General features: G+C 36.8%; 1 protein-coding gene across 1 annotated transcript in view; it reads right to left on the bottom strand.

Moving 5' to 3' along the window:
* LOC127970623 (CUB and sushi domain-containing protein 1-like) overlaps nt 1-17,569 on the bottom strand; it is a 531,205-nt gene that overhangs the window by 103,588 nt on the left and 410,048 nt on the right. Inside the window, exons 28-30 of the mRNA XM_052573279.1 lie at nt 16,180-16,318; nt 13,702-13,889; nt 9,437-9,631 (exon numbers count right to left, since the gene is read on the bottom strand). Coding sequence (XP_052429239.1) covers nt 9,437-9,631; nt 13,702-13,889; nt 16,180-16,318 — 522 coding nt within the window. The remainder of the gene's footprint in view (nt 1-9,436; nt 9,632-13,701; nt 13,890-16,179; nt 16,319-17,569) is intronic.

The following is a 17,569-nucleotide window of genomic DNA, read 5'->3' as shown; positions in this document are numbered from 1 at the left end:
CGTGATTGTCAAAAGATCAAGGGAATCATTTACAAACAGTGACATGTATTAAATTGCAATCCTGCTTGCTTTACTTTTTTATTATTTTTTATTTCAGAGCCTCTGGCTTTTCATATATCATAGGGATAGGAATATTAGACATTTCTTAGTTAGGGCTGATATATTTATTGCTATAAAAATGATGGGCTACGTTTTTCCATGTCAACGTTGTGCTACATGCAAGAATGATAGCAGAAAGACATTAATTTAAGGTTTCTACAATGGGTTGTGTTTATAATCATTTATAATTTTAAGTTTATACATTTCATATTTTTTCATAAAGGCTGGAATACATAAGATGACTTTCAAAATCTTAAGATCTAAAAAATATAATAATAATAATAAAAAAAAAAAAACTGGGCATCATATATATAGTAACCAAATTTATAATAGTCGCAGAGGAAAAACTGGCCATCATACATGGAATGACTGAGAATCATACACTATCATACAAACTCATGCAGAAATGTGCACCTTACTGCTGGAAGACAAATGACAAATGAAAACAACATGCATTCTACAAAAAAAAAAAAAAAGAAAAAAAAAGAAGGAAATTGATATCTTCTGACTTGGAGTAATAATCTGAAGCTGCTTTGAGCAGTGCTTTGAGCACTTTTGTATTTTTATGGCTTTCAAATAAAGACTTTTGAAGATTTGTTTATTTTTTAAGGACATTGTGTGTGTTATTGTGTCCACCAGAGAAATGTGAGTACATACATCTCTCAGCAGAGAAATGTGAGTACAACATACTCACAACATACACGTTTATGCGAAAAGGTGAAAGATGTTTGCTAATATGAGTACTACATTTATTTGTTTTCCTACAAGTGGTTGGTCTCCTGCTGTCTTTGACTGAACATGGGCCTGTTTATTACAGTCGTGTGTCTTTGCTCCACACACGTGCATTGTACGTATGCATCTTCTCATATGGCTTAATTGATGAGAGAGCATCACACCCCATTAACTCCTAAATGATCTTGTTAAAGTCATTATCCTGGCCTAAGGATCCTGTATGTTAGCTATGCTTTGAACAGTATGTGCACTGTGTGAGGTCGCCACAATGGATAAATGCAGTGATGGCATGCTGCCTCTCCTTGCTGAAGGTGACATAAATAACAGATTTCAGAGACTAAAAATAAACTAAAGTGACAGACAATATGATGAAATGGCCTGTGAAACAGCAAAATTTTCTTCACATCTCCCTTGGATTTCAAAACGATTTTCAATTGTGCCTGCTGCACTCTTTTTCAAGCCATCACCCACCTCGCAAAATGAAACTCAGATCCGCTCATCCGCTGCTGCCCCCCAATCAAATCTGACTCATTCTCTGGACTACTTGGAAGCACCCACTTTGGCTAAAAGGTCATAAGTACTCAGCAAGCCATTTACCTCATTAGCTTTAAGCATGGTCTATTGATAAAAGGAAGCTGCAGCGGCAGTGTATAAAAGCATTGCAAATGGCTCACAGTCTCTCGTCTAGTTCGTATAACCTCACACCTCTACACTGAAGAGCTCTGACTGAGGACAGCTAAAAGGATTAACCTTCACAAACTACTTTCTGTGAATCAATGCGCCATGACCACCACAAAATACTTCTGTATGTCATTAGCCCCATTTCCACCGCAAGGAACTTTCCCTAGGAACTAGAGACTTTAGGTCTGGGAAAGTTCTGGGTAAAAAATTGCCCCTCAGAAAATCATGCTGCGCGAGGTAGTACGTGGGTTGGATTAGGGCACTTAACATGCTGATTGGTCACGCAACATTGTATTTCAACCACCATTTATTCGCATAATTGTTTAAAATATTAAATTTAAATAAATAAATATTTTTTTTTATTTATTTAGCAGACGCTTTTATCCAAAGCGACTTACAGTGCATTCAGGCTATCAATTTTTACCTATCATGTGTTCCCGGGGAATCGAACCCCCAACCTTGCGCTAGCTTGCTTGCTTGCTAACGCAAAGCTCTACCAGTTGAGCTACTGTTATTGTGTCCTAAAATGTAGTTTTAAAAGTTTTTCATGCGAGAATTGTCATTTAAAACTCAAATCTGTGGTTTATTTATAAAGACAGAGCTGAAAATCTGAAAATGTGCTTCACCGATTTAACAGTCCCTCCAGAAAAACGCGATTATGCGATCGCCTGATTTAATGCATAATCAGCCAAAGTCCGCCTATTTATGCGGGGTCGCATTTTTTCAAATATGCCGCTCTTTTGCCGCATAAATTGACGATTTCAGAAAGCAAAATATGCGGGGCTAGCATGATTTCATAATCCCTGTATTTCCATTGCAAAAAACTCACATATATATTAGCAGAAAGTAAAAAAATGTTGCGTTTACTTCACAGTAAGTAAAGCGCCATTTCCCCCTATTGCCATGGGAACCTTATGAAGTGACGTAACTACGTGACGTGAACATCATCTGCAAACCCCGCGGTGAAACCAGGGTCAAACTTGAAGCGCGCAAATCATTCTTATTTGCCAACAAAAATAAGCGCAAAAGAACGCGCAAAGCAGTTTCCCGATTTGTTACATGACAGTGGAGCCAAATTATATTGCGAGAACTTGTGGAAACTGCGGTTACTAACACTGTTGTCGTTTCATTCAGAAGTTGATGCAACTTTACAGTTGTAAGATTGCACTTTTTTGTTACAGAATAGTACCAAAAACTTACAGTTGTAATTATATTAGTAGTATGTCAAATAATTTACGGTGCAGTAAGAGATTGCAACTTAAATATTCTGTGATTTAGTATGCTCGCTTATCATAGGAAGTAATAAGAAATTACTCTTTACATTAAGGTAGTAGCCTTGTTGGGGGAATCACCTTTTTTTCTCTTTTTCATCAAACCGCAGTTTTTGCAAGTTCACGCAATTTCATTGCATAAAATTGCAAAAAAATCCTGCATATTCCATTGATTTTTTAAGAAAACGCGCCGCAAAATCAAGGATTTTTGCCCGCAACAATCACAAAAAAAATCCGAGTTTTTCTGGAGGGACTGATTTAACATGAGACATGAGCTCCACACGATTAGTGCTCATGTTTCCAGATGAGAGTAGCGTCAACTTGGCTAGTCTTTCTGACATTTGCCGCTGGCTCTGATGTCTCTGTAGTGGTTAAATATAAGATATAATAAATTTTGGGTAAATCTAACAGGTAATCTTTGATATTTATTCTGTTATTGTATTAATATGTTAAAATGAAAAGAGACAATGCATTGACTGTAATGCATGCAAATTCCCTGAACTACATTTATGTGGCTATTAATATGTTTAAATGAAAACAGTGGCAGTGGTGCCTGATATCATATTTTGTCTTTTTGTATATACATTGAGGAAAATTGCAGTAACCAAGGTGAGATGACTGACGTTATCAAGTACACTGTCTTTGCAGAATTATCAGACTTGGTTACTTAATCCCAGGTAGGATTAAAGGGATCTTAAATATGATCATGCAGAATATGGCATTACAATGCACTATATACTGTAAGTAATAATAAAGCGCTAGCATGCTTGTAAATAGCCATGCTAATAAGCAACTAGTTAATACTAAGGATTTGTCATTAAAATGAAGTGTTAACAATATTTGTAATTGAACCTGAGAGGTTTCTGTCTCCCCACTGAAAGTCCAGGTAACCAAAATTTAGTAGATCAAGGACATATACGCATTTTAAACCTTTAGGCGGCAGAAGTTTTTTCCTAAAACGTTCGATTTTGACATCTTAATTTCAAAAGGCTATATCTTAAAAGTGATAAAAGATATAGACTTTGTCAATTATAAAAATATTAAGGATGACCCAATGTTTATATAGGGATTGCATTTTCACATCTAATTTGCATATTATGACGTCATATGGTGGTGGTCATCTTGAATTATAAAATTTTTAAATGATAAAATGCAGCACTTCTTTCCCCCCAAAATGTCCCTCACCTTCTGTGTGCTTTATTGCACAATACTGAATGCCGAGGTAAATAGTAAGTAGTAAACAAACTGTGTAAATCATTACTAATAAATGGTAGAAACAAACCGAATTCATATAGCGGTTGGCCTTTTGCTGTAGAGATTTTCAATTTTCTACATACAGCAGGCACTCTGATTCCATGTATGGGGCACATATATATTATTCATATTACACACAAACACAAGTAGACAAGACTTGTACGGTTCAAAAGCTATGCCCCGTGTCACATCGCCTCTGCTCCTGCTTTGAGCAGTGCGGCCAGATCTACCTCGCGCACGCGCCGAGTGTGCATAGCTCAGACTATTGTCATTGTCATTGCGACTCCCCATCCTGCCTCCACGTTGCCCCCTAACTGTCCTATGAATATTCGACCTCGTCTAACATACCCAGTGGCATTAGAAAAAGTCTCTACTACAATACTGTCGCAGCGATTGAGGAGAGGCACACGGTCAGAAGACAAAGCTACATGTCTAGCGTGGTAAAAATCTCCCGCCTCTTTCCCCGCAACACTAACACACCTGATAATTTTGCGATGAACACTCTGACCCCAGGAAACATTGTTCACACCACTGACATTGGGCAAAGCACCATCTACATTGGGCAAAGGATTCACCGTTTGTGCTTGGTGTAGGGCTATACTTTCACTTTCAGAATCACCGTCATTTTCTGAATGCAGATATTCCCCTTCAGAATCAGGGTCTGCGAATAGAAGTCCCAACACTTCATTGCGGGTTTATATAAGCTTTATTGATGCCATCAGATAATAATAATAATAATAATAATAATAATCTAATGCCAATACTCGCTGACGTTGACAATATTGCTCTGATAAAATAGATCACTCTCACACTAGCTCCGCTTTTGTTCGCACTGATTCAATGTGCTCTAGCTCAAAGATTTTGTAAAGAAGCATTACGTTTTTTTGAACGTCATTGGCCATTTTTTCAGTGCAGCATCGTGTCGAGTAAACTCGACCGTGGCACCTAGAGGTTTAATAATATTCATATGAACCTCCTCCTGCCCAAACTAACAAAGCTGTCTGTGCCCACCTCCGTCTGTCAGTGGATCAACAGCTTCCTGACAGACAGGCAGCAGCTAGTGAGGTTGGGAAAAAAACACATCCAGCACCCGTACAATCAGCACCGGAGCTCCCCAGGGCTGTGTTCTCTCCCCACTGCTCTTCTCCCTGTACACTAACGATTGCAGATCTAAGGACCCCTCTGTCAAGCTCCTGAAGTTTGCAGATGACACCACATTCATCGGCCTCATTCAGGACGGTGACGAGTTTGCTTACAGACAGTAAGTTAAAGAGCTGGCTGCCTGATGTACTCTCAGCAACCTGGAGCTTAACACGCTCAAAACAGTGGAGATGATCGTGGACTTCAGGAGGAAACCCCCTGCTTTCCCCCCACTCACCACCATGAACAGAGTCATTCTGGGCACCACTATCTCTCAGGACCTGAAGTTGGACATTCACATCGACTCCATTGTGAAAAAGGCCCAAAAGAGGTTGTACTTCCTTCGCCAGCTGAGGAAGTTTAACCTGCCACAGTTCTGAAACAGTTCTACTCCACCATCATTGAATCCATCCTCTGCACTTCAGTAACTGTCCGGTTCAGCTTAGCTTCTAAATCCGACCTCAGAAGACTACAGAGAGTAGTCCGGACTGCTGAGCGAATCATCGGTACAACCCTCCCTTCTATTCAAGAACTGTACTTATCAAACGTGAACAAAAGGGCCAGTGAAATCACTCTGGACCCCTCACATCCAGCACATTCCCTCTTTGAACTGTTGCCATCTGGTCGACGCTACAGAGCTCTGAGCACCAGAACGACCAGACACAGGAACAGTTTCTTCCCTTAAGCAATCCATTTAATGAACAATTGGTAATGACTGTGGAACACACTACACTATTTATATTTATATACACATACTTATTTATCTAACACATATGGCTGCCGTCGCATCATCCAGATGGATGCTGCACACTGTCTATGTAAAGTGTTTTGAGTGCCTAGAAAAGCGCTGTATAAATGTAATGAATTATTATTATTATTACATACTTAGTGAACACTTAAGTTTTGCACATACCTGTACATACATAACTGCTTTTTTTTTAATATACCTGCCATACAATTGTCATGTTGTATATTGTCATTCTGTAACAATACAAATCTCCATATTCATCCGGAAGAAGGAGGCGGGAACCGGCGGACAATCAAAAAACATTTTAATTACAAAAATAAACACAAAACAGCGCGTCAGCCCCTCGCGGACGACTGATGCGCACAAATAAAAAGCAAAACATAAAATAAGACCCAGGCCTGGTCCTCTCGTCCTTCACGGCCGTCGCTCCAGTTTTATATCCTTCCATCTCCTACGTGGGACTCGATACCGGCGGTGGGGCGCAGGTGCAGCTCATCTTCAATCACTACACCTGGCCTCACTCCTCGTTCCCACACCTCTCGGCCCCGCCCCACTCGCCACACATTCCTTACCTACTTATTGGTATTTTTTATTCTTTTATTCTTTTTTTATTTTATTTATTTATTTATTTTCCTGTCGCTGTCATTCTGTTGCACTGCGGAGGTTCTGTCACGAAAACAAATCTTGTGTAGATATACATTTACTTTTATTCAGATACAAAGATGGATGTTCTGGCTGGTCAACTATTCTGGTAGTTTCACTGTCTATGTTTACTGTTGAACTGGATTGCTGTGTGGTTCCCCAGCTAGAAAAGGACCAAACCAGCACCATCACAACTACAGAAGTCAAATTCAAGACTAACTTTGAATGTTGGATTGACAGCCTTGCCTAGAAGTTTTAAACAGTCTGAAGTCTGCGTGTTATATGAGCCTTTGAAAACTTTGTCGGCTTGAAGAGGGATCTTATGTTTGATGTGACACAGGCCTTGTCATGTGGTTGTGAAGGTGTTCTGAGTAGTTGCTAGACAGTTGCTAGGGATTTTCCAGTTTGTATAACTCTGTAGTAATTCAGCTTGCTTGGGGTTTCAACAGGACTGCCTATATATATATATATATAGTTTATCCCCGCTACCATAAAACTACATTATTACAAACATATGATACAAACTAAAATCCATGTTACTGTTATTTAAAGATGCTGATATCGACTGAGCCAGGCTGTCTAACCTCTCCAGATCCAGTTGTCTCTGGTAGACATACTCACTTAACTAATAGAGGAGCCTGGGGGGATTCTTAGCAGGCAGAAAACTAATGGATTGTGCGAACGTGGGCTTGCGTACACTCTGTGCAGATGATTAAGATCAAATAAAGCATCTCTCATGACACAATCAGATGATTATGTTAGCTCAACAATGACCTGTATAGGAATATGTCTCTACCCCACAGTTAGAGCTCATGCATAAAGATGGGTGAAACAACGTGCTTGAAATTCCATCAGTGAGGACAAACAAAATGTTCCTGGAGTGCGGAAATGAGGCTGTCTCACAAAGGGCATCAGCGGCTTTCCATCTCCATCAAAAGAGGTTAAATAATCAGTGGATGCTACTGAGGTGCGAAAACCCTTGTTTGACCTTCGGATTGGGGTCAATGATGTTCACTGCATGTTCATATCTATAACCTGATGTTGTATTTGAACACGCTGGGTTCAGAGGGAGCATGTGCTTTTTCTGTCATGATTTAAGCTATTATGGGAATTACATAAGAGTGAAGTGTGCGATTTCTACGCTGCTGGTGAATCAAAGAAAAAATGTATATCTGTTTATTTGAGTGGACCAACTGGGCTGGACATAACAAAACTGACTCAACCAAGACGAATTGGAATATGGGAGTTGGAAATGTGTTTGTGCAATTATGATTGGTCAGATAATTGAACCACATTGATTTGCACTGGATATGAATTGTTGAAATATCTTTGAAGTGCAACATAAAATTTGGGTAATGCTTTGGTGTAAGGACCTGTTGTCACCACTAACTAGTTGCTTATTAGCATGCCTATTATTAATATATTGGCTATTATTCGTACTTATAAAGCACATACTAATCTCTTATTTTGAATGATGATATTTTAGATCCCTTAACCCTTCCCATACCTAAAACAATATATATATATATATATATATATATATATATATATATATATATATATATATATATATATATATATATATATATATATATATATATATGGGGTAGGAGTTTACTGAGGTAAAAGTCGTATTAGTTAGTTAATAGTGAGAATTTGTTTCCCTATTTCAACACCATATCTATAGCTATACATATATGTTTTTTTTTTTTCGATCTATATTGGTTCTGAAACAGAAAACAGAAGCATATATAGCGCTTTTTCATGAATTTGATAAAAAACAATAAATAATAAAATAAAATATACATAAAACAATTGAATTACTTTTGCAAATCCTCAAATCATGTATTAACAGTAAATAATATATGTATATGATTTGCCTGAATACTTGACCAAAACGCAGGTTTGAAAAAAAAAGAAAAGTAAGACAGACAGAGGGGGAAGCTGAAGAATGGAGAAAGGTCTGGGGTTGACAGGAAATGTGTCAATGAGTGGCACTTGTCACCACCCAGGCTCTCTCATCCTTCACTGAGGGACAAAGACCTAGGCGCTGTTCTTTTGAAGGCCTCTGTCTGCATCTGTCTCTCTCTGTGTCAGCCGATGGAAGCACCAGATGGTTTCTCCAAACCCAATGAATATTGGCTGGGTATTGGCAGTGTGACAGAGTAGAACTATGCATGTAACAGAATCCTAATCAATTAACTCTCAAGATTGCAAAAAACAAAAAAAACAAAACTGTTAACTGATAAGCAGGTTGCTGCTAATTTCTTTAGACGAAGGAGTGATTAATCACATGAACATGCATCAATAATTTGAATTTAAAACTGCAGGAAAAAAAAGTCTAAATCAAGGATCTACAATCAATAAACTACCAACCAATCTGTTAAAAAAAAATAATAATATAAAATAAAAAAAACGTAATTAATCCTTTACAATGATTAAAACATTACATTACTAGTGGACGGTATTAAAATATTAAAAAGCATTTCATAGTATGAATAATGAATCATGTTTTATGCATTAAATATTCATGTCAATGTCTATTTTTTTAACAATCCAGTAAATTAAATACTTTACAAACAAAAGCCACTAAATCTTATTCATTATCATTTAGAATTTGATAGATGCAAGCCAATATATAAGTCTGCCATCAATGTAAAAACACATTATGTACCACTTAAGTACAAAAAAAAAAAAAAAAAACCTTCTGAGGACTTGCACAATAATCAGTTTACACACACCTGTTACCACAAGCCTGTTAAATTGGATAGTAGTATAAAATTTGCCTCATTACCATGCAACAATAAACATCCAAACTCCTGTTTAACCCTTAATGCCTCTGTACAGAAACTGCATCTCCAGGCCTTACCTTTACACACAGGCAGAACTTTGTCCCATACGGGTTTCCCATCAGCCCCCATGATGCAGGTGAGAGTGGGTGGTCCTGCAATGGTGTACCCAGAATCGCACTGATATGTTACAGTTGATCCCAACTTGTAGTCCATTCCCAGTCTAGTTCCGTTCATTATGTTCCCAGGGTCAAAGCATGCTTCTCGTGGCTTTTCTGTAAAGAAATAATAATAAGAAAATTTTAAAATTGTACAGATAATGTAAAGCACAAAACATGTGTGGATGCCCCATTTTTTTTCGGCATAGTCTACATGATTTCGGACAAATGGATTTTGAACGTTTACTTTGATGTTCACAAATGTGTCCGGGGAAGTGCTGGAATGTTGCAGATTATATTATTTCACAAGCAGTTACAGGTTTTAGCTTGTCTCACCGTGAATTTTTAGTATTCACCCATCTTAAACGAATGCCACCATTCATTTGGTATTCACTATTCAGGCAACAGACAGAAGGGAAGAGAGAGGTAGCATAAGAGGAAAAAGCAAGATCGACAGTGAGTGTGAAGAGGGAGCAGACAGTTGCTTGAGGGCATCATGCATTAAAGCAAACTAACACCAGGGGAAAGGCAGGTGAAGGTGCCGGGGCAGCAGAAGATGGTCTCTGTCCTTCTGGCATCCGACACGGGGAGAAGGACAGTTGGAGAAAGCTCCGGAGGTGGTGCTTGGAGAGGCTGCCAAACAACTTGACAGTTAACAGCTATCTGCCTGCGCTTTAGGGACCTACAAAAGTGGGAAATAGGTGGGGAAGATTCTATCTGCGAAATTGCAAGTGTGCAACAATCTTCCTCATTTCTGCTACAACACAGGAACAGTGAGTGCACCTGGAATGTACCACACAGGCTAAAAGGAATAAACATCCAACATTTATATTCTGTCATCATTTATATCATATAAGCTGCCTTCAGGAGTTGGAAACTTAACTTTCAATTAGATTCTTCACAGTCCTGCTCACCCTATATATGTATGTATATATATATATATATATATATATATATATATATATATATATATATATATATATGTATGTGTATATAAATAAATATATATACACATACACATACCTCTTCACACTCACTGTCGATCTTGCTTTTTCCTCTTATGCTACCTCTCTCTTCCCTTCTGTCTGTTGCCTGAATATATATATATATATTTTTTTTATTTATTTTTTTTACTAAAGAGTTTGGTTAGGAAGATTCTGGATCCATACAATAACTAATTAATCATAAACGAACCATGTTTTTAAATGTTTTTAAAGGCCACTATAACATATTTGACTATTTCTCTGTCTGTTGTGTTTTTCCTCAAGGTATAAAAGTCTTTGGACTGTATTATTGTCATATTAATTTCTTTCCCCTAGTAAAGGCATTAATAATTGTGTTTACTGGTGTGTGATGAACAACATCAGATAAAAAAAAATGGCTTTATATAAAGAAACAGTGAGCAAATAATCACAATGAATTGATTAAAAGAAACTACAACAACAAAGAGAAGAAGACTCCATCATTTCATTGAAATTTGTGACATGTTCTAATTAAGGCTTCAATAGAGAAAGTGAGATACATATTTAGGCCTCAGAATAGAGTGTTGTTGTGGCAATCTAAAGCCAAGAACAAACAGCAAACAAAGATACAATCACTATCAGATCTGAGCTTGGGAACAATTACAGAGACAACACAAATGATTCATGAAGGAGAAAGAAGCATCCTTTCAATGGCTCCTACTCCGAGCATGTGCAGTTCTAATATTTACAAGGTTATATGAAAGATCAAAGGTCAACACATTGTTAGTCAAGTCACCTAAAGTTATTTAGCTTTTAAAATGTTAGCAATATTACAACCCTCACCTTTAAACTGAAATCAGAAGAAATGCAATGAAATACTATCAATAATATAATCAATACCGCAAAATTTGATGCTCCCATCGCATGTGAGTAGTGATTGTGTTATCTGATGAGCTTTCACAGCAAAAATCTAACTGCGTCACTCAGTTTCCTGACAAACACGGGGCAAACCTTAATGGCACGACATCAAAGTGAAAGCCTGAAGCATTGTTGGATGCTGAGACCATCAACAAAGCGATATAATACATTGGCAAGCAAGCTTTTTAATGCACTGGGTATTCATGTGGAGCAAAGACAAAAGGTTGAAGTCAGAGTTCATCTACACTGTGCACTAGGCTGCCATTAAAATAATTACAATTAAAATATTCAACAATCCATGATCTGCACTTTTACTCAACCATAATCATCATGTTAAAAAGGGCCGCTGGGAGTAGAAATGATTTCAGGGAGGTGCATAGCACGTTAGGGGACGGTGCATTGTCATTGTCCCACAACACGAACTCAAATTCTTTTAAAAAGAGCATTAACAAAGAGCGAACTGGTGAACAAAAGCGCTCTCCCTGTGGGGAATATTGCCAGGTATCCACTGAGAAAGGTTAATAGTATTACTGAAGAGAAGCACAACATATAACTCAATACCACTTAAGAGCTTTTTTGACTAATCACAGCAACGCTGCACCTTTGCGAGCCATTTAACATACGCTCATTCACTAATGCATGAATTTAGTTCTCCGGGGTGTGTTTCTCATACAACAATGTCACTCACTGATAAAATACCACGGTACAATGAGTCATTGTGGAAACTAACTAGCAACTATCTAGCCAATCGTTTCCCAAACACTGATGACGTCATGCATACGGTGGAGTGTTAACTTCTGCTAATTTACTGATGTGAGAGCTAGATGCCACAGACATGGCAAAAAAAAATGGTGCTACCTGTAGATACGCTAAAATCTATAAATGGAAACATACATATTTAGCTGGAATAAAATATACAGAATGTACTTCGTGACAGCTTGCTTATTTTGCTTATTTATAAGACCTCATGCCATTCTAACAAGAACTTATGTTTGAAACCACACACTGCGATGCTGTTTGCAAATGTTCTTTTGAACTATGACAGAATCATTGAACTATGTTGTTACCAATGGAAATTGTGACCATATCTGGCTAACAATGCTTCTGGAAAATACACCCCAGTACAGATAAAAAACTTCAATGCCAATGGCACAAGCAAATCCAAAATCTGGTGGTGCTGTCCTACCTGTGGCTATGTTGATGCATTTCTTATCCAAACTGGAATTTGAGAGAATATCCAAAACCCTATAATTATTATTATTATTATTATTATTATTTTGCTATTCAGAGGACATTCTCCTGGAGAGCATTTTATTGACCCTAAGAGCAACAGAAGTCATCAATATTTTGAGTTCAATTTCCTGGAAGAGAACGATTTGTTTAGATGTCAAATTTAGGAATACCAGCATACTAATCTAATCTAATAGATAAAAGCCACAAAGCCCTTCAATTGTAATTCAGTGGGGTCTTTAATATCAGCATCTCAAATATATTAAAATCCAGTGTGTGCTTTTAATATGTCAGAGCTCCTTCAGCCTCATCTTCTTAGGGCGAGCAGAAAATGGTTGCAAAACTCTAGAATCTTTATCTGGTGGTTAATGGGTGTTACAGTATTGATGAATTCTTACTTGAAAACCTAAATTACAAAAGGGATGCCAAACATTAGCTATTGTGATGCTTAACCTTATTCCATCCAAGACACAGTTCTTCGATAATTCATATATTTTACCAGCCTTTACAGTCCACATTAAAAAGAAGAAAAAAACAAATCCATTGTTACTCGTTTAAGAGGAAAGCAAATCTAATAACTGCAGGACCCATCAGCTCTAACTGACATAGCAGTCAAAACTATCTGACATTCTTGGCTTTTATAGCCAAGAGAATTATGCCATTTAAGTGAAACCCATAGAGAACATCTCTAGGTCATATTTACTGAAACTCCAAATATAAAACAAAAACAAATAATAAATTGCAAGTTGCCTATTTGTTTTTCCGGATCGCTAATATATTTTGCACTTTAATGGCAATTAAGCATATTTCCTCCTTACTGCATCATTCTGATTATCTCAATTTTCATGTGCATTAATATAATGTGTGATTAATAATAAAAAGGTCAATGAAAATTCAAGGACAGTGTATGTTTAAATGTTGCAATGCAAAAAAATCTATCCAGGTCTACACTAACTTTTGCTTTATCATGTGACCTGGACATGTTTTCATGACACCTGCCCCTTAAATATAATCTGATGGGAAATCCCAGCCCTGCCCTTAAGGGAACAAACCATACACCTGCAAGGTGAAACTTGCCTTTATATTCGATAGCAAAACCAGACATCCCCAGGGAGGCATCACTGCGGAAGGCCAGAAAAAGGCTGTTTCCACTGCTTTCGATGCGCTCAGGAACCTGGTTGCCCTGCAGACTGATGATCAGGGGTCCGTTGGAGTCCTCACCTTCATAGATATGGAGGAAGTCATAGCTGGGCTCCATGTTAAAACTGCACAACAAATGGAGAACAATTTAGAGATTGTTACAGTATATGCATAAGGTCTCATTGATGTAGTAAAATCTTTGATTTTATATAAATTTGAGAACACCCTTCCAAATACAAACATGTAACATTTTGGATGACAGTCTTCTGCATTGAAAGTTCATGTGCAGGTATCCCAACCTGGAAGCTTAAGATGCTTAACAAACAAGGTGTGCTTAGACTTAACTGTGTGGCATTTTTCATTAATTAACCTGTTTAAAAAAAAAATTAAAAATTAAAAAATTAAAAAAAAATAAGCAACACTTTAGTATAGGGTCCAATTCACACTAATAACTTGTTGATTACTAGCATGTCCATTATTAACATATTGGCTATTTATTAGTGCTTATAAAGTACATATGCATAACATCCAAAATCCTACGCAATACCCCAAAATGAACAACTACCTTATAAACTATTAATAAGAAGCAAATAAGAAGTTAATTGAGGCAAAAGTAATAGTTAATGGTTAGTTAATAGTGAGAATTGGACACTAAAATAAAGTGAGACCCCCAAATAAAAAAAAAAATAAATAAATAAATAAATAAATAATAATAAAAAAAAAAAAAAAAAAATATATATATATATATATATATATATATATATATATATATATATATATATATATATATATATATATATGTGTGTGTGTGTGTGTGTGTGTGTGTGTGTGTGTGTGTGTGTGTAAATAAATATTGCTTTTAATATTATGTATTGATATTAAAGCATACAATAATTTAAAGAAGCTGTTTTTATTATGCTTTTAATAAACAAGGATGTTGATTAACCCATGCATTCTTGCTTAACCTGCTTCATCAGAAAGCCTGCCAGTTTCCAGAAGTAAATACTTCTTTCTGGTTGGTCTGTTTTGTAATTATAATGGAAGTCCATGAAGTCCTGATCATTTTAGCTGAGTGAAACATAAGCAATCAGAGTCATAATCATTCTAAGGATTCAAGTATGCGAGCTGATGATTATGATTGTGGATTTGTGTGCAAGGGCTGAGATACATGACACTCATAATAAACGGCAATGATTTGAACTCATGATGTGTTTCAACACTGAGGCATTTCCACGCCTAAGTACACACACACACACACACACACAAGAAAAAGAAACTTAGTTTCTTAGAAATTCTTTTTCAGGTTTTCATCTAAACCTGCTCCATATAGTCTGACTCCATTGTAAAGACTTTAATGTAAATCATAGTTTTCACTGAAATTAAGTGCCCCACAATGATAAAGTTAACGTTTATTTATTAAGCAAAATGAAATATTGACTGTCAGTGTAATCTGGAAATGGCACTGATTTATCTAGAAATGCCACATGTGTACCCTGATCACTGAATGTTTGTTCATTAAAGGGGTCATTCTTACTAGTTCACCTTCTGAGATGAACTATTTGATGAAAGAATTGATAAGAGCATAACATTTAGATCCACTCCCAATGCTGGACATTGTATGACCATCGTGTCGGTTGAGTGTGTGAACACAGTGATCTTCCCATTGTAACTTAAAATCTACACTCTCACAAGTGCTTTCATTATAAACAACACAATCAACACCATGCAAAAATGGGATTTAATGAGAAGTGTAGACATCGGCATTGCTTATAATGGGATTTTTGGCGAGAGTACAGAACTCAGCACTGAACTGAACTGACTGACAGCTCTAGTGATTATAAAGCAAGTATTATCTTTCAATTTCTGTAGATCAGTCATATAGTTAAAATAGTTACCTTTATGTTGTTGCATTACTGTCAGTTCTATACATTTCTTTAAAAAGTCTATTTGCAAAGTCTGTGTCAATTTGTGTCTGGTTTATCAAAAATCCAGTGAAATAACCAGTACATTTCATAACATTAGTATCCTTTGAATAATAATGCTATAATTAGTCTAGTGGCGCCTTTTGACATGTCGGTTTATGGATAGGCCAAAGAGACAATGACAAAGTAGCAGGTGTTGTTCTGAGTTTTAGCAGCTTGGTTTTAATTAAAGCTATTTTTGGACTAATGAGAAAGGTCTGTATTCTGAATATTTCAGTATATTTATGTAGCACAATACACTTGTCAAGAGAGCAGATACATTTTTCTCAATTCACAACTCACAATACAAATCAGACTAAATATGTTCAAATACACTTCAAATTTATAGAAACTGGAGTTTAAAATGCACTCGTGAATATAACCCTGTAAGAGATGTTACACCCCTCGGGTGTCATGAGAGTGAGAGGCACTCAGCGCTATATGAGCACGTTACCTTTTGAAGATTAAAGCGATGACAAAGTCAGGGTTGACTTTTATCCGCCAGTCACACTCTTTTCCTGGTGGGTAGGGTTGGGGATAGTTGGGTGATAGAATTACCCCAGCAGGCCCTGTCACATTGCCCCCGCAGGTAGCTGTCATAACAAGGAGAGTGAGGACGAGAGATTTTTTAATGTGATCCTACAACTATCTACTTGAACTATGTTAAAGCAGCCTGCTTATAGGATGAGCTCATTATTAGTTAATACAATTGTACATTGCACTGAGCAGGAGTGTTATAATAGGACCTGCCAGTTTTTGCTGGCTTTAGCTCTGGAAGTATTTCTTTAAAGATAAAACCATTTTTCAATAAATATAGTCTAAGCCATGAACCAAATCAATGAGCTCTGAGATCACAAGATTTAAATTTTGGTACAGAGCAGATATTGCAATAAAAAAAAAAAAAAAAACTGTGTACTTAATAATGCATTTTATGACAAAATAAGCTACGTCCCACAAAGCCTGAAAAAGTCTGAAAAAAAGTAAATACACCATGAAACTACTGACTTGGGGTGTGTTTCCCAAAAGCAACTATGGTCGCAAGTTCCCCAGTACCCCAGGTCATTGCCTTGCCAAATATGTAAAATTAGATAGTTTAGAAATGTATGCCAAAATATTAAAGGTACATAATTATTAGTAATGTTCAGTCATTTTACTTTTTTTTTATGTCGGTACAAAATTATTTATCATCCTCTAACAACTCTTGAGCTTATGCTAGGTCTGACTTGAAAGGTTTAAATATTATCATTAAAATCAATTTCTCTACGGAGAAGATGAATGGGATTTTTGCTTCCTGAACCCAAGAGGACCTTGTAAAATTCCATGGCAACTGACAAAACATGACATAAAAAAGTCAATGGGCACACTGGAGAAAAAAGCTATTCTTTAACATGCTTAGAAGGTGCAGAGCATATTGCCTGACGGAAGAAAAAAAAAATGAGAGAAAAGAAGCAGAAAAATACTGGAGGTCTGGGAGAAGGTCATGGTAATATTATAAAAGCAACTTTGTAATGCAGTGGGTGAGTCACCTCTACTTTTCCCTATAACGCTGAACTAATATGTATCTCTCTTATATCTCTTCTACTAGACCACATGCTACATGGGCGCTAAGTTTGAACAGTTTTATAATGCTATGACTTTATGATTGGTAGTGGATAACGGAGTAGAGTTACAAAAAAGTACTGTGCTGATACAATGGTACAGGGATGCTTTTAGATTTTGATAGACATTGACTTGCGAAAGTATTCAGTTCTCTCAAGTTGGATTGAGACCAGACAGACATTTTATCAATAAATATTTGGCTGGGTTTAAGTCTGGGCTCTGGCTGAGTCTCTCAAGGACATTCA

The sequence above is a fragment of the Carassius gibelio genome, chromosome B13 (genome assembly GCF_023724105.1).
Source record: "Carassius gibelio isolate Cgi1373 ecotype wild population from Czech Republic chromosome B13, carGib1.2-hapl.c, whole genome shotgun sequence".
Taxonomy (NCBI): domain Eukaryota; kingdom Metazoa; phylum Chordata; class Actinopteri; order Cypriniformes; family Cyprinidae; genus Carassius; species Carassius gibelio.
Note: the sequence above shows the minus strand (reverse complement) of the source record. Positions and strands in the feature narration are given on the sequence as shown.